Source organism: Corvus brachyrhynchos, unplaced genomic scaffold (assembly GCF_000691975.1).
Source record: "Corvus brachyrhynchos isolate BGI_N302 unplaced genomic scaffold, ASM69197v1 scaffold61, whole genome shotgun sequence".
NCBI lineage: Eukaryota > Metazoa > Chordata > Aves > Passeriformes > Corvidae > Corvus > Corvus brachyrhynchos.
The window spans coordinates 9,741,119-9,764,345 of NW_008236478.1; the positions used below are offsets into that span (position 1 = coordinate 9,741,119).

Genomic DNA, 23,227 nt, shown 5'->3' on the forward strand with positions numbered 1-23,227 from the left:
TTCCCATAAGAGTTCCAAACTGTTCATATTTAATTTGTGATGGACTGATGTTTTGAAGGAAGAAAATGATTTTTGTATCTTTAAGCCTTTAAATGTCACTGGATTTTGATTTCTCAGTTTCAAAAGGAGGAAAGGACATCAAAAATCCAAAGCAAAAATCCTCCATTTGCATTGACATTTCAGCACAAATTGTTGAAACTCTTTGGCTTTTTAAACTCAAAGCTACTATGAAACTTTGTGGGAAGGAGACATGGGACCATACAACTCATTAAATGTTTTAAATCAAATTGGAAAAGAAAGAAAAATACAGTAATTTTTCTTTTTTAAAATCTGTTTTGTTTTCTCATTGATGATGTAGATGTGGCTAGGCTTTAGGAAGGATCTAAAGTGTTTCTGAGTTGAGGGGCTAGTGGGAGGCCATAAAAACCCCCAAAAAAGTCTTTTCACTTTTAAGCTGAGCACATTCAATATGGAAATCCCTATGAACCTGTAAACATGAAACCTCAACTTTCTGTCTTTGCAACAGTGTTTTTGGCAAAACTGCCTTTTCAGCTGTAGAAGAGGATAATGCAGTGCTACAGAGTAAATTCTAGTACTTCGCTAAGGAACTGGGTTTGTTTTGTAGCTATGGTGGCTTGCATGGTTTGTAGGTGTTTTGTTGTTTTTGTTTATTATTTTAAAACTGTTTTGTTTATTTTTTTTAGAATAGCCTTTTACATAGGTAAATGTGACTGGGACCTCTGGGAAGGACTGCTTATGGAAAGTGCATTAAAGTGAAGAGAAGAATCAGGAGGCAGTACACAATGGTTTAATGCTGTCTGTTTCTCAGAACAAAAGACATTTATTTGAACTTCTTTATTCATTTGACGACTCTCTGGTGCTCTTTTGCTAATGTAGCTCAGTGGTACTATTGCTACAGATTATTGCACCTATAAACTGGTCTGTGCTGATTTAGGGAGATGTGCTTTGGTAATTTACAGTGAAAATTTATGTTCGTTGAGAAAAATAAAAGGATTCCTTGAAAGCTAATATTAATAAAAATGCCATTTAAATGCCATTTATGTGGCATGTTGTTTTGGTTGGTGTTTGTTTTTTTTTTTGTCCAGGGGTGGTTTATTAACTAATTCAGCTATGTACAAAACAGATCTCTGTTGTAATCTCTGTGCTCAGGCTACCTGTATCTCCATGCCAGTAGAGGATGTTGTAGCATTGTGCCTGTGAGCAGTGTGCTGGCTCATTGCTGTACAGTTCAGTATTCCACATCACAGCTGTCTTTGTGCCTGGCTACCCTGGCGCAGAGGAAGAGGAGTATGTCACCATCTTAACTCATCCACCTGCACATAACCCATGTGAAAGCAATACCAAGGAAAGTGTTTATATTAACCCAGTGACATACTTGGAATTTTGAGCTGGCTAGCAGGAGCTCAGGTTCTTAGTTACAAATCCTACCCTAGTTTTTATTACATTAACCCCATCTGAGGGCATGACTTTTTTGTGGATTTGTGCCGTAATATGGTGTCACTTTCCCTCCTCCCTGCTTCTGCATTTGAGCTCCTTTAAGGGTTCTACACACTCTCCAACAAATCTGAGTGAGTCTTAACTACTGCTGTGGTTTGTGTACCAGATACATTATGGCAGGCATAGGTATGACTTCTTCCTGCCTGCAGCTTGTGCTTTTTATTCCCTGGGATAAATCCCCTTGAAGTGTTCAGAGCTGGATATGTTCCCTGCTCACGTACTGAAGATCTCAGTCCATATATTGTAGTTAATGTTCTTGCAAGGGGGCCTCTCCATATCATCATCTTTCTGTGTGCTTCCCCACTGCTGTCTGGTGTTCTGCCCACCTGGAGTTCATTCAGAAAAAGCTCTGTGTGTGTCACCACTGTCCCCAAAGCTCCTGCTTTAAAGGAGATGCACCATGTCCCAGACAGCTCTCTTCCTCAGCATCCATTCCTAAGGAACTATCTGAAGTTCAGTCTGATTTTCAGCCTGTTTCTTTTTGGTCTGGTGCTTGCCATTCATTGTTAACTGGATTTTGAAAGTCAGTAAAAGGTATGTAGCATAAACTAACTCACCTCAAGTATGTTTTCAAGGACTTAACCCTTTGCAGTAGCCAGTCCTGCCTCCCCTTCCCCTCTCCACTTAAACTAGAGGAAAAAGCAACTGAAAAGAATGTTTTATACATGCCTGTATATATATAAATAATCTAGAATGTAGAAAGACAAAATGTAATTTCCTTTTAAACAAAGGCTGCCATTTAATTTAATATTATAGAAAATGATTAGAACTTAAACCCCTATAAATTACATTTGACAACTCTCTGGTGCTTTTTTGCTATTCCTTATGGCAATTATAAATGGCAACACAGGGTGCTGGCAGAAATGCTCATTCTGACTGGAGTTTGTTTATGTCTCTTAATGAAAAGTGATTAATCTATATCACTGCTGGGGTAGATCCTTCGTCCTGGTCCTATAATAAGAAGTGGTGGTTTCAGGCCTTTGACAAATGTCCTGCTATTTCCCCTGCTAGAAGTTCGCTCCCCCTACAGCTTCCATGAGAAAAATAGAAACAATAAAAAAAGAAAAGCCCAGAGTTGCTCACTTTTCTTTTTCTGCGTGCCATGTAACAAACGTGTGTGCCCGTCCGAGCTGTGTGGCTGGTGGTGGGCTTTTGTTTTTCACTCTGAGCCTCCTGGTTTTTCTATCCTTCTCTGTGTAGGATCAGCCTTTCCTGGGAGGATGGATGACAGCAGAGGTGTTGGATGTGTTCATTTCTCCATTTGAAGGATGGAGAATGGATATGGGAACTGGGTGAAGGCACGGGGCACAATTTATGTGCTGCCACCTCTAGATATGACTGTTGTTAGGTTCTTCCATTTTTCCTAGCTTGGTGGATTTATTATCTGATCTTGCAACCACTGTTATGCATCCAGAAGAACAAATTGGCCAGATTTGTGAACCATCTGGTGGAAATACTGCCTTTCTGGTCTCATATGACCATTTCTTTAGCTATCCACAGAAGTGCTGCAGATTGCATGTGAAAGGGGAGAGGAGATGTTTTGCGTGTGTGCTACTTCAGGTCCGTGCCACTGTTAGCTGTGTTGTGCTCCTTATTTGAGGACAGAATTCCAGCAGTGACCTTTTAATATACAGCATTATTAACTTTGTAATCTTCTATGACATCAGGTAGAAAATACTTTATTCCTGAAGTAACCTTTATTTTAAATATAAGATCTCTCTGGATTGTCTTGTTAAATGGGTGGGCTTACATCCTTCTTCCATTCCATATAAGCAAGTGATTTTTACTGAACTCTGTTATAGTTCTCTGGCACAGGCAATATGCTTTAGGTGAACAGGGGTATAAAATGTCTTTGCAGTCTTAAGTCAAGAGTGACAGAAAAAAATATCTTTCAAACAGTTGTGAAATTGTTATTGTTTGGAGCATAATGAAATTGATATTTTGATCTGATTAGAAAGAAGAAATACACCAAAGCTTCTTTCTAGGTGGAGATCTAGGAGACCTCAGACTAGTTCCCGGGGAGTCAGTTGCATATGGGAATGTTTCTCGTTCCCCAGACTGTGCACCAGAGCACAATTCAAGTGCACTTCTTCATTACTTGAGGTGCAGCTTCTTGTGGGAGTGGCTGGAGATTGATTTTGGGGCTGGTGAGTGGTGTATGTGAGGGATGTTGAAGGTGCTTTGACATCCAGCTGGATTCATACAGATGGCTTCATCCTGGGAAAACGTTCACTCTAGTTCAGCTTTTCATTTCTTAGTGGAAAGGATCAGAAGCCATTGATGTTATACTCCCTTTCCCTTGGTGACTTCATGGAGTTAATGAGGTGCTTAAGATTAAACAAGCATTGAAATTTTTTGCTTGATCAAGGTCTAACATACCAAGGGTTTTACCATTCCTTGTAACTGCTTTTTGCTGTCAAAATTAATGTATTTCCCCATTGTAGTCTTGAAGTTGGAGCTCTGTGAAGCTGGGTAAGAGAAGTCAATGTGGACAAAAAACAAAACTGCAGTGGATCTCAGCTAATTGATCATTCTGCAGTGAGCTAAAAAAGGCCATTCCTAGATCTGTTTTTGTGCTGAAAGACAGTTTCTATATTTAATTCAGCTGCTGTATCAACAACCTGCTGTGTTTAGAACAGCTCTAATTTATTTCCCACTGTTTGCCTTTATTTTATGGTAGTGGTATTTGCTTTAATGTGAAGTCGTTTTCTCCAGATGTTAATAAGATGGTGGTAATGTTTCCACAACATTTTTCTTGGTAATGTCTATGTAGAGTTTGCCATCTGATAGTGCGGAATCAACCCATTTTAAAGTATCGGTAATAATTTTCTAATTAAAATTAGAGGCTCAGAAGTGTTTTCCTCCCTGTACAAATTGAGGTCATATACTTTCCTGTGCTTGAGGAAAATTATGTTTTCACTGACTGAATGATGGTCTCTTACTGTACACATTGGGAGTGTGATATACGAGATCGTGTCAGTGTTTGCACATGTGCACATGCACTGTACCCAGATGCCAGCAGGTGATGCAGGAAGGCATTCTGTGCTTCCAGAGAGGTGATGCTCTCCTTCATTGCACTGCAAGCTGCCAGATAATGAGCCTTAAATCTCAGGGATGCTCTGTTGTTTATTTCTGGAGAGAGGATTCCACATTGGGTGAGAGGTAGACAGAAAAGGTAGAGAGAAAAGGGTCCAGGAAAGCCTGGTGTGGCTGCCTGATGTTCCTATATCCAGCCAAAATCAACTTTGATACATAGAATTTTTCATCCTTACTGGACTTTCTGAATTTTTCCAGATAAAATGAAAAATGGCAATCGCCAAATAAATCAGCAAATGAATTGCCAAATAAAATGGAATAGAAAGGCTAAAAACCCACGCTAATTCTGTGGGCTGTTACACTCTTGAGTGATGGTCTGAGTACATCTAATAGGAGTCAGTGCTGCATGACCTCACTCTTAAATGATGTTCAGTTTCACTTTTCCATTAACACTCTTTTCCCTCCATTTTTCTGTTTAGATCATGCTTCTTAGTGATCCAGAGATTGAGAGCAGCATCCTCATCAGCTCTGATGAAGGGGCTACCTACCAGAAGTACCGTTTGAACTTCTATATCCAGAGCTTGCTCTTCCACCCCAAGCAGGAGGAGTGGATCTTGGCCTACAGTCTGGATCAAAAGGTGAGCAATTGATGTAATGTTTCAATGATTATGAGCCAAGAGTTGAAGGGGATATTGTCTAGAACTGCTCCCTTTCAGGGATGATGAAGAATTTATCGTGTGCTTTGCTGTTCTCACTTTGCAGGTTTAAATGTGCTCAAAAGCCATGCAGCGACTCCAAAGCCAGTTTGCCAAAAGGAGCTGAGTGTTACAGTGAGCATGATGGGTGTGCAAACCTCAGTGGTGGAAATATGATGAAAGATGGAAAGAATTAGAAATTTGACATGACATATGGAGCTGTTCTAAAAATCTATTGATTCGTAGGTGCAGATTTCTAGCTGTCTCTGGGGATGGAGTGCTCAGGCTGAGTCGGTCTGTAACAGCTGGCTGGTGAGCATTGAGGGGTGCTCATTCTGCTTGCCGACTGGAAATCAGGGAGCAAACTCCTCTGTGCCACTTGTAAGCCACTTTGCAGTGCCTTCTGTGAGTGAGACATCTCCAGTCTGTTACTTTGTCCGTAGCAAGTTTGCTGTTGCATTGCACTCATCTGTCTTGAGGGGTGCTGAGTAGAGCAGGTGCAATGTGGTAGTAAAGTGCCATGGCTAAGGAGATGTGTGCTTCAGTTCTGGAGCAGCAGTCTCCACTACAGCCCAAAGTTGAGACACAGGATGATCAAGTTACAAATTCTACGAAGTTTAACACTTGCCAAGCTTTTATCTTTCCTCTCTTATGTTTCTCTCATCCCTAGACTCTGGAAAGCAAAACCATGCTGAATAACCACTAAGTTTTCCTCATTGTGGTGGGTTGACCCTGGCTAAGTGCCAGGTGTCCGCCAGGGCCACTCTGTCACTCCCCTCCTCAGCTGGACAGGGGGCAGAAAATGTAGTGCAAGGCCTGTGGGTCGAGATACGGGCAGGGAGAGATCACTCAGCCATTACCATCATGGGAAAAACACACTCAGCTGGGGAAATTAATTGAATTTATTGCTTATCAATTGCTTATCTACTTTATCCTACGCTACTCTATCAAATCAGAGTAGAGTAATGAGAAATAAAAACTAAATCTTAAAACACCTTTCTACCACCCCTCCCTTCTTCCCAGGCTCAACTTCACTCACAATTTTCTCTCTGTCCTGCATCCCAGCAGCAAGGGGGGCCAGGTCGTGGGGGCTGATCTCAGTTCATCACACGTTGTCTCTGCCTCCTCTTCCTCCTCAGGGGAGGACTCCTCACACTCTTCCTCTGCTCCAGCATGGGGTCCCCTCTCCCACAGGAGACAGTTGTCCACAATTTTTTCCGATGTGAGTCCTTTCCACAGGATGCAGTTCTTCATGAATTACTCCAGTGGGGATGTTTTCCATGGGAGGCAGACTTCAGGAACAGACTGTTCCAATGTGGGTCCCCTGTGGGCTTACCTGTCCTGCCAGTCCCGACCCTTCTATGGGTCAAGGGGTTGGCTTGCCTCACCATGGTCTTCACTGTGGGTTGCAGGGGAATCTCTGCTCCAGTGCCTGGAGCACCTCCACTTCTTCACTGACTTTGGTGTCTGCAGCACTGTTTCTCTCACATATTCTCACTTCTCTCTGGCTGAAGTTGGCAGTTAGTTTTTTTTCCCTCACTTCTTGAAGATGTTATCCCAGAAGTGCTGCCACTGTCACTGATGGGTTTGACCTGGGCCAGCAGTGGGTCCATCTCAGAGCTGGCTGGTGTTTGCTCTCTTGGACAGCTTCTTGCAGCTTTTCATAGAAGCCACCCCTTTAGCCCCCTCCCTGCTATGAAAACATTTCCACACAAACCAAACATGTGTGTTAACCTTTCAGGTGTGGGGGTGTGTTCTGGGTGGGATTTTCAATTCCTGCAGTTATTGTTGAAGATTTCTGAACTAGTTAGTCTCACATCCCAGCTATAGGAACAATACAGCTAAAATGCTGTGCCTCTCTATTTGAGAATTTCATTTGAAAGTCTGGTGCAAGTTTTTACCAAACTAGTTACTGAGAATATAATTAAATAATTTCCTGTTGCTCTGCTTCCCACTTGTTAACAGAATGCTGTGGCAGGCACCAGCTGTTTTGCTGCTGTGCTACTGATGGTTCTTGAGTGACATTTGCAAGAACAAAGCTATTGTAAATACACTCCTTTCATAGTATCAAGTCCTTACTGTATGAAGGAGTTAGTCAAATGTCAAATAGTTTTTTGCAGTCAGAGGTTCAGTGTAACAGGGATTTTGAAGTAGGCTGGAAAGACCAATCTATTTATTTGATGTCACAAAATGGCTTGATGCCACTTCTAAACTGGAGGTAATGATTTTGCATGATCCTGGTGTTTATACAGACAGGCTTGGAAGAAACAGGCATCTGATGAGGTGGTCATGTATGTGAGAAGCCAGATGAGACATCCTGAGTGTGCATTTGCAAAGAGATCCATCTGCAGCAAGTGCAGAGCATCTGCTCTTGGGTTGAAGCACTGTACTTCTACTTGCCGAGCTTTGTAATCTTTTTTTGATGTTAGCCACTGGAAGGAGAAATCAAAATACAAGATAGGCACATGTGACTGACTGTGAGGTAGTAATTAGGCTTCCCTGATCCAGTACAGCAATAGCAGACCAGGGCATTTTTGCTTCTACTCCTTGAAACTAATGCATCTGTGTGCACACCTCAGCTGCTCTCTTCTGCCCAGGAGAAAGATAAGAAAAATAAACTGAGCTAGAAACACCCTGAAGCTGCTTGCATTTTATCCCAGAAACTGAATAAAACTGTTCACAGAGTAAGAGCAAGGATTAGGTGGTCTGCAGCTTGTTGGTCCAATGGAAATGTTGCAATGCCAAGTTCAGGCTTTTCCTTTATGTCTGCCTTTGCATTCAAGGCCACTCATGATGCTTTCCTTCACTGGTCAGAAGGATAGCTTGAAGTGCTGGTTCAATGTGGGTCCTAGAATGGAACCACAGAGCAGTGCTTTTCCCAGTTGAAATGTTTGTTTAACATAACTGAGGTATAGATTGTGCTGAGCCACATCTTGGGTTACTAAGAGTCGTGAAAGAGCTGTCATTCTGACTCAGGATCACGCAGCTTCGCTGCAGTCACAGCTGATACTGAGATAATGGGCAGTGCTGTTAGAGCCTGACAGCAGTGCCATGTGAAATCCCCAGATGAAGTCTTCTGAGAGGCCAGTGTAATGCACTCCTGCATGTCTGGAAGCAAGAGTGCTGCCGCAGCTGAGTGGGAACCAGAGGTCAGCCTTTTCCTTCTCTTAGGTTAGGCCAATGCAAGAATCAAGTCTCTTTTAGGCTTTAAGTCCCATATACTTAAGAATATTCATCATGTCTTTTGCATCTTCAAAAGATTGTTGTGGTTGTTCTCTTTTTCTCTAGAAACCAGATCTGGATCTCACACCTTCCCACTCTACTGTGCTGTGCCTTCTCTCCTAGATGTGGTTATGAGATCGTGCCAACGGCAATGACCAGTTGATCTCTCTGCTGCTCACCAGAAAAGAGATACCAAGAGCTTCTAAAATAAGTGGCTACAGAGGCTGCAGTAGTGCTCTGCAGTTGTGAGGAGGCTATCCAAAGGGATGCCATGCTGTCAGGGCCTAATTGTCCAACTGCAGCCTAGTCCTGCTCTTACTCCTCTGTCCTTTGTTTTTGTGCCCATTTTCCTGTGAGGCAGCATGAAGTTGCCTGGCACAAAATAGGTGGAGCTGGATCAAATAGTGCTTGCTTTCTCAGTTTATATGTCCTTTTTTTGGGGATAAAACTGCTCTGAAACACTTCTGATTTGATGCATGAGAGGAAATAAAATATAAAGTTTATCATTAGCCTGCAACCTGGAGATAATATTCACCTACAGATACTGTGACAAGGAAGGTGACTTGCTGGATGCTCTGCAGTGCAGCCACTGCTACAGTGGGAGACCATATTCTTCCACCCCTCTAAGTTCTAGAAGTGTGTTTGAGCCTTAAATTATATTTTAATGACTCCTTTAGTGGCAGATTTAAAAATACAAATAACTCTGAAAACAAATCAAGTACATACAATTTGACTCCCTGCAGCAGAAACTGTTAAGGGAAGATCTAATCTATCCTCATGTAACTGTGAATGAGTAAACAAGTTGGAAAAATTAATTTCATATCTTAGATTAAAAGGTATATTTCAGATTAATATTTGTCTTATTTTTCTCTTTCAATTAAAATAATAATAATGTGGTATTTTAAACAAGCTGTGGTCAACTTAGAAATTAATGAGAATGATGAATCTGAAAATCCATTTTGCGTAGTATGTTCCACACAGTAAAATGAAATACCAACACTTTATGTCCCTACAAATAATGAATTTGGTAACCACCTAGATAAAAATATTTTAAAATTGTTTTGTTTATAAAAATAGAAAACAATATTAAAGTTTTTGTATGAAATGAAAATAGTTAGTGTTTTGGATCTTCCCATTAAAAGGTTTTCCTCTAAGGTCTTCTGACCTACAGTTCCATGGCTGTGATTCAAGCCTTTTTTTAATGACTGTTTCATCCTAAACATCCGTCCTTCTTTTTAGCTAACTCCTGCACATTTGACAACAATATTAAGGTATTTATCTAGCTGATTAAGGAAACAACCAACCAACTAAACAAAAATAACACATTTTGAATGTCCTCTTAACAGAATCATTGTCTCTTCCAAGTTGGCGTTTTAGAAAGTCTATTCCATATTCTAACACCTTCTTCTTTAAGAGGAGGAGCCCATCTCTTCTCAACAGAACTTCTTGAAATACGGCTTCATACTGAGAAAGCCAAAGACTTTGTGATGTTACCACTTCCATCAACTGAAATAGCTGTATGCAAAACCAGGCACCAAATCTTTTATTACCACTGCCACATAGATATTGTCCTGCTTTTTCCTGCCTAGGGCAATTCCCAGGAGAAGATTCAGTGAGAGGGAGCTCAGCAGGCTTTCTGAAAGATAGATGGCTCTGTGGCTGCTAGTTACTTTGTTGATTTAAGGACAAATCACAGTTACCACCATTTGTTTTCTCTTTGTAGTATCCAAGGAGTTATTGAGGATACTTTTTCGGTATGAGTCAACTCAGCATATCGTTCCTGCTCTTAATTTTTATAGCCAATTAGGACCCTCCTCTGCCTTGCTAACTCTCCTGTATGATCACATAAATGCAGCATGGCTGAGCCAAGAAATCTCTGTGTGTGGGCATGAACACGTAGCAAGTTCATAGACCCTGATATCTTCTCACAGTGTATAAAGCATAGGCAGGAGGAGTTTTTACGGGGCTTTAAGCAAACATGGGTGGGTTTACTATTCCCTCCAGAGCAGCTATGTGACATTGTATAACTATCAGGTCCTGGGAGATTAAATGCATCTTGTGAGTTGAAAATCTTGGATCTCTTCCCAGTAGCTTTGTGTGTGTGTGTGTCTACTTTATTGATAAAATAGTGCAATCTGATGTGTGCACGTGTTGGTTCTGTTAATGGCCCCCTAAGTGGCCTTTGGCAGAAGGTGGACAATATGTAAATGTTACAGACAATTTGCTGCAGGTCAGACTGGGTCTCACTGGGAGTGTCCATACTGACACTTGGTTATATAACCCAGTACACAGGGAAAATGGGCCTTCAGCCTCCAGTTTTCATGGGTAACTTCGCATTTGCAGAAAATACATAGGAAACCATTTTAAACAATCCTTGTATCAAAATATGGTGGGAAGGGGAATATATGAAAAAGGTGCAATATTGTCTGTTGGAAAGCCTGGAGAACTTCTCTGTGGAGGGCTGTGAAAGCTTCTAGTCTCCCAGCACAAGCTTAAGGTACAGATTTCATTGCTGCCAGTCACAGTGACTGGGGAGGAATATCTTGAGTTGATCTTACATTTCTGATGCTAATATGTCGAATGTCTTATTATTTGTCTCATTTATCCAAGGAACCAACTAATTCTCAATAGGCAAAACTTCTCACACTCCGATACCTCTCTGGGGAATGGGTCAGTCTGGAGGTAGAAATGGAAGGGCGTTTCCAACTCCATGGAATTTCTCTCAGAATGACATTGAAACTTTCAGAGCAATATGCACAACTCTCCTGCATGAATATTTGTTTAAAAGATAATTTTAAAAAGATAATTTGTTTAAAAGAGAAAAGATTACTGAATAGGGAGAGAGATATTTAAAATATTTCAAATCACCATTGTTAAGAGAAAAAAACCCCAGGTATGCAAGGTGATACAATTCCACCTCTTCTTACAGACCAAACTGCAACTTGGAACCTGCTGGGAATAGGTAAGAGACAGAATAATTCAATAACATACCAATTTAAATTCCCCAGCTACACCATTACAAATTTGAGAATATTAGATAAACAAGAAGTTTGGCAATCAGTGGCTTCTCTCTCCATAGGGCTTAATCTTCAGCAGAAAGTGAACAAAAGAAAGTGGGTATCTCATTATCTCTTTGAATGAGGTGATAAATAAGAGGTGCAAGATAACATTCTGCTGTATCACCAAGTTGCACCTGGCAGACAGTATCAGGTCTGACTGGGGAGATTCCTTTGGTGTGGGAGATGTGGCAAGTTATCTGAAAATTGAATGCAGTGCATGTCACTGCCTTGACTATCTTGACTAGACACTGCTGAATTTATAAAAAAACAAATCACAGCTAACACTTGGGACTACATGGGAAAGTTTGGGTTGTTTGTTTTTTTGGGTTTTTTATAATGCTTTAGACACAGAAGCAGAGCCATGAAGGCAGTGTCTCTGCTCCGGGTAAAATTCTCCCCTGGAATTTAGGCCCAGTCTCCCAGTATGACATAGGGCAGTAAGGCAACTAAGGGTGGGGTTGTTTGGTTGGGGTTTTTTTTTCACAATGTCCAGTTGGGCAGTGTGCTGCCAGAGAAATCCAGGGGGAGTTGCTTCTAGAAATACAGGCACCTTATTCCAACCAGTCATTCATATTTGGGATTCTTTGTGATGAGCTATTTTCACAGACACATGGAATAATCCAAGTTGGAGGGAATCTCAAAAGATCACCTGGCCCAACCTTTCATGGGAAAGGGAGCCTAGATGTGATTATCTATCACCCAGTCCAGTCCTGAGTGCCTCCAGTAAGCGCTCTTTGGTCTCAGTTTTTTGGGCTCCGTAAGGAAACCTAGGCACATGGGGCCTTCAGGGTTGTGTTCAGTTGAGGATATTGCACTTTGAGTTGGAACTCCTAATGTTGGAAATGCAATTCCAGGATAGCAGCTGCTACTGCAGATGTGCTGAAATTAAGCAATTAAGAGTTGCTGCATGTCTGAAGTGAGATGTGACTCTGGCCCAGGCCTGTAGGTTTTCTTTCCTCAGGAACTGAGGTATGGGGCTGATGAGGAGAGGCAGGTTGGTGGCTGCCTCACATCTCGTTTTGATCTAAATTAGCAGGCACCCAGAGCTGTTACCTGCTCCTCAGCAGCATTCCTGGTCCTGGAATTTAATTGTCGTCATCAGAAGTGTGAGTAACTACTCCTTTTATCAACAACAGCTCGAGACTGCACCTTTTGAGTAAAACTCAGCTTTTCTTAGAAAGATGTGAACATTATTTCTAATGGGGAAAATAAGCTCTTTCTGCTCCTGCGTGGATCCTCATGGTAGAATCACCATTTCATTGTATGGTGTGAGAGAACACACCAGGGCTAATTTCTCATCAGGGTTCATTGATACCTGAAGAGCACAATGACTGTGGTTCCAGTCCTATGGATACAGTGCTCAGCTTTCAGATTTATCTTGCACCAATCACTTGACATCTGAGCACCCCACAGAGCGAAGCTGGAGGCACACTTACTGCATTCTTTTCTTCACCCAAAATGGAAAGAGATTGAGGAAGCTGCTATAATAACAATTACTCCTACAGGCCTACCATACTGAGGAAGGAAATAAAGTGAGTGTGTTGTCCAGCTGTAAAGGAACACATAGTGTTTCATGTTTAATATGAGCCATATTATAGTAACTGTTCATAGAAATCTCTACCATACTGACTGGTCCATTGTATTGCACATTCATGTTAAGAAGCAATCCCTGCCTGAGAGTGCTTGCAATTAAACGTGAAGCTGACAGACAAAGCGTTGTCCCTGAGTATCTCTAGTGTATTCAGGCACAGGTCATTAAAGTGTTTCACTGCCTAACTACCACTGAGGACTATAACAAAGTCAGAAACTGAATGCAGATAGAGTCCTGTTCCCATGACTTAACCACAAATAAGCCTTTCATCTCTTTGCCTTTTGAATACTCTTCTGAGAACATCAGGTTCTACAAACATATCATGTGTCTGTTGCTGGACAAGCCACCTGCCAGCAGCTCTCCCAGGCAGGCAGGGCTCCATCAAACAGATAAACTGAAATGTTAGTGAAGTTAGAAAAAACGCAAACCAAACAAAAAGAACCAAACCCCACACCAAACCCTTGAGATTGGGAATATTTAAAGGCAATTTACAGAAGTCTCTTCTTCAATATGATAATGAACTGAAGAATTGAAATCACTTAACTTCATTTACAAATCATGAATATGTATCAGTGCCTTTAAATGAAAGGACAACTCAAACAGATATAGTGTTTGTTCAATTCATTAAAAGGAAGACAATTTATCAGGAGGTTTTTTCCACTCTTAAACTAAAGCTATATGCAAATGTCAGTAAATCAAGACCTTGCGCTAATTCTACAGCATGATGAATATTTTTATAATCCTAATTAGAACCAGTCATTTAGTTCAGCAATTTCCCCCAATCTAGCCAATTTGAAATTAAAATAGATGCCTTGATTACAAAACTCATTAGCAAAGAAGCACCCTTTTTTGCTAACCAGTTCATTTGGAATGCACAAGCTGAATGAAGTGAGGAGCACTTGTGTTGTCAATTGCCGTAAGTGAAGTGAGCCTTAATTGTTGGCATTGTGAAGTATTTGTATTGCTGCATGTTTCATTGCAGTATAATATATCATTCATTAAACATAACAAAAGCAGTTTTAAAATGATTTAATTAAGTGGTGTTGGTGCACCAGGTAATTTTTATAAAGTCAGATGTCACAATTGTTTGCATTTGAAGTATTGATGGGCATTACTGTCGGAAAGAAGACGTATGACTCTACATTTATCATTCTGATTATGGTAGGCCTGGCAGTTTTAATAGGAGATGGGAAATTAAATTATGCAACCCTGGCTGTACTTCAGAAATGCCCAATGAATTTTGTCCTGGCAAAATACTGAACTTTGGGCTTGTGATGATTTGTGGTGGCGAAGAGAAAGTAATGGCTTGTGAAACTTGATTTAGCCAGAACAGACTTTCCTATTGCTTGTTATTTATGTTATAGATACTTCATGAGCAAGTTTTACTTTGAAAAGGGAAATATAGAGATAAATGGAGCGAGACACACTTGATGCTTAGATGTGCTCTTCTGCTGGAGCAACCTATTTTATTGTGTAACAGAGCAAGGATCCTGTGGTTTATTCCTGGGCCATGCTAAATCATGGCAGTATATTGATTTTATCTGGAACCTAAGTGGGGTGAAGAGTGGTTATAAATATAGCAGATGGGAATAAAAATGAAAGAGTGAAGAAGGCTGAAGAATAAGAACACCAGGACCATGGTTTATTTTGCTTGACTGTAGAGATCTAAAACGCTGCGATGTGCGCCTACATTGGGTGTTGAGGCTTCACATTGTAGTTGGTGGTGATCTACTGAACAGTGTTGATTGATTTCTGGGAGCAAATGGAGGTGACTCTTTTAGGATGAGGTAAATTGTACCTTGGACTCACTTGTATTGACTAGGCCTCCACTGAGTGTCTAGGAAGTAATTTCCTTTGCTGAGATGTAACTATTTGCTATATTACCTGAGATTAGGGGACTTGAAACCAACCCTGCTGTCTTGGACGCATGCAAAATGGATTACATGGGATATGATTCCAATATGATCAAAACAGCAAAAAGCATTAAGTTTCCTAGTTCCTGTTGTCGTGCCTACAGATTCTAATGACCCTCACCCTGGAGGAGAGAGCAAACATGATGTGGAAGCAAAGGAGGAGTTCCCAACCTTTTGTTTTTCTTTTCAGTGAGGCAGCCAGCTGGACAGATGATGCTGAGGGCTGAAGGTACAGTCCTTTCCCCCTCATCCCCCCAAGCAAGCACCTGCACATGCCTGTTTTTTACATCACCAGCCACCAAGAACAGGGAGAGTCTGTGAGGGTGCTTCCTGAGGGGTGCATTTCTGTGTGCTGGACTGGCAGCTTGGGGTCAGGAGTAGGAATGGCATGCCCAGAAGTAGCAGACTGTCCCTTGCTCTCTGTTCTACCCCTAAAGCAAGGGCGTTTCAGCTTCCTGAAATCAGTCTTTCTACACAGTTGAGAGATGCATATCTGAGAGACAAAGAAAGAGAAACTCCAGAAAGCAGCAGGCAGGAGCTGATATTTCCTGGCAGAACTTCCAGTGTGGTAGGGGTGGGGATCCTGTGTGAGAATTTTTCATCAACAGGTGCTGTAGTAGTAAATGTGCCACAAGGCAGAGAGGGTCCTTCTTTTATGTTGTAGCACAGCAGTCTATTAAAAAGCTCATACATTTAATTTCGAATTGCTTTGTGCCTATTGTGTGAAACAGGTTTGTGTAATACTAGAAGCTTATATGTTTTTTCTCAGATTGCCCTGTGAAAACAGGCTTCTCTCTGTCGCTCTTGCCTTCCCTTTTTGAGTCACAACAAACCATCCCTGTCTCCAGTCCTTGTTTTCAGTGGGGAAATGGACCATGTTCTGATCTGATAGCATACCTGAGGTGCTTTACAAAAGATGTGTGCAGTCACACATGTAGCAGCTGATATTCAGTGAGTCCATTGATTTTAGCAGGGAAATGCTGATTAACATCACTGGAGGATCTGACCTGAAAACATGTACGGTATTCTTTTCTCACATAAAACAAGAAAGATGTAGTTTATACCTCCCAGTGCGCACATTTTTTTTCCCCCTAAAATCTGCCTGGTGAGAGATGCAGAGTCCCTGGGCAGAGAGCCTGTGTGCAAGCTCTTACTTGTGTTAAGGCAACTACTATTCCATTGTTCAACCTTGACATACCAAAATTCACCCATCTTTTCAAAAAATTATCTCTTTTTTCTCCTTCTTTTTTTTCCTTCAGATAGAAACTTCATGTAATCAATTATTCTGGGGAATAAAACTGCCAGAGGAACAGCTGTAACTCCTCTGTCCCCTCTCTAGGCATGGATGATTCAAATGTCCCATATGTTCAATGGTAATCCAGTGAATGTTTCAGCTTTTCATGCTTATTGTGTCAGCGGTGAAAAAGAAGGCCAGTTCCTGGATTTTTGGTCTAGCACCTCAGGAGCTACAATCCCAAGTGTTTAGAAATAATGAATTGGTCCTTTGAAAGTAATGTGTTTGGCAGAGAAAAAATCAGGGAGGTGTTTGAATAATTTCAGTTGTCCTCTCTTACATGTTTCTTGATGCTTCTGTGACTGAGGATATGTTGAAAACCATGTTTTTCAAATGCTTCCTCACAGTTAATAGAATTAGAAATTTTACCATTAGAAAAAAAAAAGGAGGAGAACCCCCAAGATTTTTGTAATGTCCTGATTCCAGCACTGTTCTTCTGCAGGGCATTTATGCTTTTAAGACACATATCTTTATTCATGGTTGCAAATGCTGCACATCTTTAGTTGTGTTTCGGTGCATATTTCAGCTGGGTGTTCATATTGGTTATCTGGGGAAGACTGGTGACCTGTTTGGTGTTTGTTTGGGGTGTGCACACACCTGTGTGCAGGTTTGAATTTTTGCAGTAGAAACCCCACAGCAGTTCTGTGACAGTTATAAGAAGTTGTTCCACAGTAATAAAATTCTTCAGTTTTGTGTTCAATTGATTTTTATAGGACTGTAGGTGGCTATAAAATGAAAGTTAGGGCATGATGCAGTAAAATTTTGGTGCATTGAATGTATTGTGGGTATGATAAAAGGAGGAGCTGAGGCACCGAAATGAAGGGTGATATTTTTGAGAGGAGGACAATTGATCAAAGAAACAACAAAGCTTAAAGCTTCATAGAAAATCCTTGTGATTCTGTCATGCAAAAGGAGGAAGACCATATCCTTCCCACAGCCTCCTACCTTGGGCATCTCATTTCTGCCACAGGCTCAGTGATCATAAACTGTCTGAATATAGATTTTGTAGCATTTTATGCTTGCAGTGTTCAAGAGATAGCAGCACGTACAAATAACATGTTAGCAGAATGTACTGGACCCAAGGGGACTTTCCTGCCGGATAGTGAGAGAACAATAATGTCATCAAAAGTTTTGCTGCCAAAACAGGACTCTAGTTTTGTCCTCTAACACAGCACTTGCTTCAGGCCAGTTGATTTTCTCAGATCTTCGTGCAAGTCCGCAAGAGTTATGCACACATACCCAGCGGCACAAATGTCATGAGTCTGAAAGTTCTGCTGCAAAATTGACTCTGCTATTCCCTAGCTAGATGAGTTGTACTTTTTCTCCAGTGACAGCATGGAGAAGGCTGCTCTATTTTTCCTTTGCAGCCTTCCATTATGAGTTACGCTGTACCATCACTGCAAAGCTAGGTTAACTCCAGGAATTAAAGTTACATTATGTCAAGTTTGGTGAGTTGTTGTTGTCTATAGTTGTTGCCTTGAATCAAATTTGTTTATTCTTGGGGCTTTGTAGGGGCTTTTTTCTTCACCCTGCTTCATAAGGTGGATTGAAGGTACCTAGAGTTTCAATAAATGGGATAAATAGATTAAATATAGACACCATAGAATATTTACAAACCTAGAGAGCTGCTGAGAGAGGTTAGATAAGAGCTTCCTTTTTCTTGCATGATTTGCAATTGCAGATTCATTTATTCCAAAGGTACACAGTTTGATTGCAGGAACTGGGTGATGGATGAATCAAAGATGACAGTGTAAATGGTGTCTGCCCAGCAGCCCGGAGGGAGCCCTGGAACATGTGAGTTTCTCATTTGGTGATTTTTCTGGCAGTGATGCCTCAGTGCAGTGACAGTTTCTGCTCCAGCTGTCAGGCTAAATTGTTCCTGATGATAGCTGGTATTTACAATGATGCTGTTCATTTGGGTTCCTCCTGTAAACAGTCTCCCTTTCCCATTTGGATTGGGATAAACTGAATCTCTGTGAGGTGCAGGGAGGAATCTCTCGTATTCCATGAGACCTTTTACTCTTCCCTTTCTGCATGTGATCTCTGGCTTGGCTGTGTATGTGTGGAGATGGGTGCCTGTATAATCAGGCTCTGCTTTTCCCTTCAGTTGTCGCCTATTGCCAAGGCATGGATTGCCAGGGAATCTGGTCAAAAATAAATTTGGCTAGCTAGAGATGAACTACTCCACTGAATTTTAAGTGTTATAGTAAGAGCAGTACTGGAGAATATCTTCAAGACAGCAGAGCCCCTTGTGGAGACCAGAGTTGGCTGTTGAGTAGAGAGTGATGCTGAAAGGGATCTAACTTCCTTTATTATATTATATGTTCAAGCTTGCAGAAGCCTCTTGATTCATTATAGGACAGGATATGAAAAGTACGTGGTAATGGAGATGGCCTAAAAGAATGCAGTGTACAAGAGCAAGGGTGTTTGGGTAGGAGATAATATTTGCTGAAGCTACATCTTCAATGCTATCAGAAATTGAAGATTTCTACCTTGTTTTTATAATCTTTTTGCTCACAGAATTTAATTCACAGTAAGAGTTGTGCTGTGAGCAGCTTCTGTGTTCTCTTTTAGGGGACATAAGACTCCCAGTAACTAAGGTGGGCCTTTCTCTGGGCTGGCTTGGTCCAGTATCTGCCCAGGCAGTAATAGAGCACAGGTGGTGTGTGTGGACCAGAGTTATCCAGAGAGGGATTTCTCCCAGTGCAAAACCTGTACAATTCCCAAGCAGTATCTCTTCATCTACTATAGTTTCCCAGAAGACTTTCAGGATGGCATTGGGGTCATATCCATGACCAAAAGAGATGGAGGTAGAACCTGTGTGGTGGTAGCCTATAAATGCTGCTCTGCATCATAAATCCCTGACAGAACCCACGGCCTCAGGCTGAGGGGGCACAGTGCCCTCATGGGGTGAATGGACTAGAAGAGTAGGGACAGTTTGTGGGACAGCTCTGACTTCGTCAAGAAATTCAACACTCTGAGAAGTGGGGTGCAGGTCCTAAGGACCTGTGAGGTTTGCTGCTCTTCAGCTGGTGAGATGAGAACTGAATGGAACGGACATGTGCCTTCTGTCAGGGCTGACCCCAAGTGAGAATAGCATTTTCACCTGTGTGAGATGAGTTCAGGGGTGTGTCTGCTCAGTGTCTGAAGGTGATGGGTCGCAAAAACTGAGGAACTGTTTCGAGTAACCACCCTTACCTGTGAAGATGCTGATGAGTGGAAAACTGCATTGGGTGGCAGGTGCATGTGTTAAATAATGTACAATTTAAACTGGGGCAGAATACATTGCTTTAATTTTGCCTAAATGACATATACTGCTTGAGACCAGACTAATATTTCTTTCAAGCTGTGTGAAATTTTTTACATGAACAATGACTACATCTCAGAATAAAACGCTGTTCTAAATGCAGTCTCAAAACCTATTCATTAATGCCCACACACTTTCAGAAATGTTTTTTTCCACATAAAGAAATAAATCAGAAAAATCTTAGTTGAATTTGGAAAGTGGTATGGGGATGTGAAATCTATTTCTTCCACTAATCTGAAAAAGTCCCTCTGCCATTAAATCCTGGTCTGTATAATATAGAGGTTAACCTACAGATAGTGCCACAGGGTTTGTAAAGGAAGGAGGAGAAGAACAGCCAAGCATGTGATTGTAGCTTTATGTCCCACTTTGGCTAATGTCTCAGCCTCTCCTGCTTTGTCCGTTGTAGTCTTATGCTCAATAAACGTGAAGGATTGGTCTGTAATAGCAACGAATGTACCCAGATGCTTGCACTGTAATTAAAGGCATATATCACACAATAAAGCACATTTGAATGAAAAATCTTCCCATTAGACATGTGGTTCACATTTATTTCCCCTTATTGTTAAACTTCTGGAGTATAACCATTGATGGAGTATAAGGAGGGACTTCTAAAGGCCTACAATGTAGAGCCCACAGGAGCAAAGAACATTTTCCTCAGGCTGGGAGGACACAGAGCTCCTCAGTGCAGGCTGACCTGCACAGCAGCATAGGATTTATCCACGTGGTTGGTGGATCCAATTAGCACAGACCTCAGATCCAACACTGCCTAATGATTTTTAAGCTGAAGAAGGTGGACAAAGGGATCAGCCCGGCTTAGAGACAGAAAAATCAACAGCCATTAGAGCCAATTCAGTCTTTTGTGACTGTTAAAGAGAGGGGAAAAAGGAGCGAAGCAGCATCTGGGGACAACAGGAGCAACCTGAAACCTTCTCTGCCTCTGGCTGTGCCTACTGGATGTCGGTGGAAGAAATACTGGTAAAGATAACTCCTGGTGTGCCTTGTAGCCTCTGGTAGCAGGAGGCAGCTCTGCCATCTCCATCCCATTCTGATCTCTTCATGGTTCCAGTATTGATCCCTCATTCCCTTTCTCTACTTTAGTCCTCCACCAAACTCTATAGCTGATTTTGAAATGGTTAAAATATCATGGAGAAAGGAATAAATAAGCAATCAGAAAAGTTAGCCTTCCCTCAAAATGGCATTTCTATTTATAGTATCTTTTGCAAGTTGCTAAAGCTAAATTCTTTAGAAGTGATTGAAATGTTTTGATTGACCAAATTGAACATATTTTTTCTCCAGATTTTCAGTTTAAGAAAAAACATCATGGAAGTAATATTTTTCATCTTGCTTCGGCACCACTCTAGCATTTCTGGAGGTGGGGGAGAAGCAGAAAGAAAGAGAACCTGTTTTCCACCCATGGCTAAAACACACCTTAAGCTCTTTGTGACACTTACTTGTGACACTACTGTTGCAGCTGTATCTGGACTTCTTGTTCTGCTAGAAACCAGTCATGGAGTAGAAAAGCAAAAGATGCTCTGCTCTGAGCAGAAGTGCCAGATTTTTGGCTGAGTGTGCTTAACCAATAAGGCTTAAGAGAAACTGAATTGTGAAGGTTTTGGAATGGACTTTTTTTTTTACCAGTTTAATCCACTTTTGTCTTTTTCTTGGAGATGCAGTGGCAAAACAGAGAGAGGCAAGTCTTGCTTTCAGCATCGGGTTTAAAGTGGATCCATTGAGTGAAAGCATTTTTTTAACTAGGAAACCGTGAAACCTGACATCAGTGCATTGTCTTAATCTGCCTGACTTCATTAGAAACCAGGTCTGAAATGAGCTATACAAGTATAACATGGAGTCAGACATTTCCAAAGCATTTCGTCTTTGTGCAGAAGATCCCTGACCAGTGTCTTACTGCGGTGGGATGGAGACTGAATTTCTTTTGCCTGAAGACCTAACTTTACTGACAAGCATGTGAAATATTTTTCTTAAAATGCAAAAAAAACCCCCAACCTTCCCAGCTTCTGAAACCTTTACTTTCTTTTTCCTCTCTGTATGGGACAGATGATGGAAATTTATTTAGTATTTAATTTCTCTCTTGACCAGTTTTCAAAATAGCCTGTTTCTAGTGTCCCATCTATTACACAACATCTGTGGGGAACTGAGCAGCTCTGGTGAGTCTCAGACATGCATCACTCTGGGCATGTTCTCTTTCCATGCTTAAGACAATCTGGCTGTACAATGCTAGAGAAGAACCTTGGGCTGCAATGAGGTCTCTTGATGCAGCTTTTAATCACCTGGAAAGGAAATCAAAGTAAAGAGATAAACCGGTCCATTTGTTTTCATTACAATTACTAGTTTTTACTACTCTGTGTAAACAAAGGCCATAAATTTGGTGCTGGTAGACTTCTTTCTCCTAAGCTCAGCCCCACCAGCTGTTGCACAAATCTTTTGGCTTGAGAAGCAGGATTTATTTTTAGCTACTTTAGCGTGGAGCTGTCTAGAGTGCCTTACCTGAATTGTGGTTTCCAGGCAGCTTGTGACAAGGAAGAAAAGGACTTTTTCCATTATTTAAGGGTCCAGAAGCACTTCCAAGCTTCAGATCTTGGTACCACTGGAGCCTCACCTTGCAACGTGGCAAGGACAGGTATTTCCCTTGGAGGAGTTGGAAAGAACAAGCACAGATAGTTCTTGAGTTGGTTATCAGCTTGAAGGTGATGTTAGCCTTTGTGTCCCTAATGGTAACTGCTGACACTCCAGAGCTGTCTCACTAAGGCCCAGACTGAGGGGAATGGTGGAGCAGAAGAAAGAGAGGAAGACCTCAAATCTTTCCTTGAATGCAGCCTTTTCTACTGTGGTAATAAAGCCACTTCCAAGGCAAGGGTTGCTCCTGACCTGGTTTCAGCCACACCACTGAATTAAATTAGACCTGAGTCCTGTACCAACAGTGCTGCAAGTAACATGTCCTGCCTCCCAGGAGAACCAGAGAAAGGGGTTTGTATAGACCCCACGGTTTAAATGTTGCACTGATGCTGTGAAAGGGAGGGGTATCCATCTGTCCTTAAAAAAGCAGATATGGAAGCTGTGGTAAAGAAGTAGGGAGTGTTTCTGGGGTACTAATACCTGTCTTCATGGCTATACTGAATCTATCCTGTGTTCAACTGGCAGTTGTCAGACATTGCTTATCTGTTCTGTACTCTAGAGACTGAAAAGTGTTGTGAATTTTTCCTTCAGTTCATTTTCCTTCTAGGAATGAACTTTCTGAAATATTAGTGGTGGCACCCTTCTTTTGCAGTTTCATCTGTAACACAGAAATGTAGAGAAAAGATACACCTTGCAGTTTTCTGAGAATTTGCAGCTTTTTCTTTAATTTTTTTCTAGTGATCAAGGTCATTTTCCTTCTGTAGAGAAAATATCCTTCAGTTCATTTTCCTCCTTCTAGGAATGAACTTTCAAAAATATTAGTGGTGGCACCCTTCTTTTGCAGTTTCATCTGTAACACAGAAATGTAGAGAAAAGATACACCTTGCAGTTTTCTGAGAATTTGCAGCTTTTTCTTTAATTTTTTTCTAGTGATCAAGGTCATTTTCCTTCTGTAGAG

General features: G+C 41.3%; 1 protein-coding gene across 1 annotated transcript in view; it reads left to right on the forward strand.

Annotated features, from left to right (window-relative positions):
* SORCS3 (sortilin related VPS10 domain containing receptor 3) overlaps positions 1–23,227 on the forward strand; it is a 277,450-nt gene that overhangs the window by 144,669 nt on the left and 109,554 nt on the right. Inside the window, exon 5 of the mRNA XM_008643870.2 lies at positions 5,034–5,192. Coding sequence (XP_008642092.2) covers positions 5,034–5,192 — 159 coding nt within the window. The remainder of the gene's footprint in view (positions 1–5,033; positions 5,193–23,227) is intronic.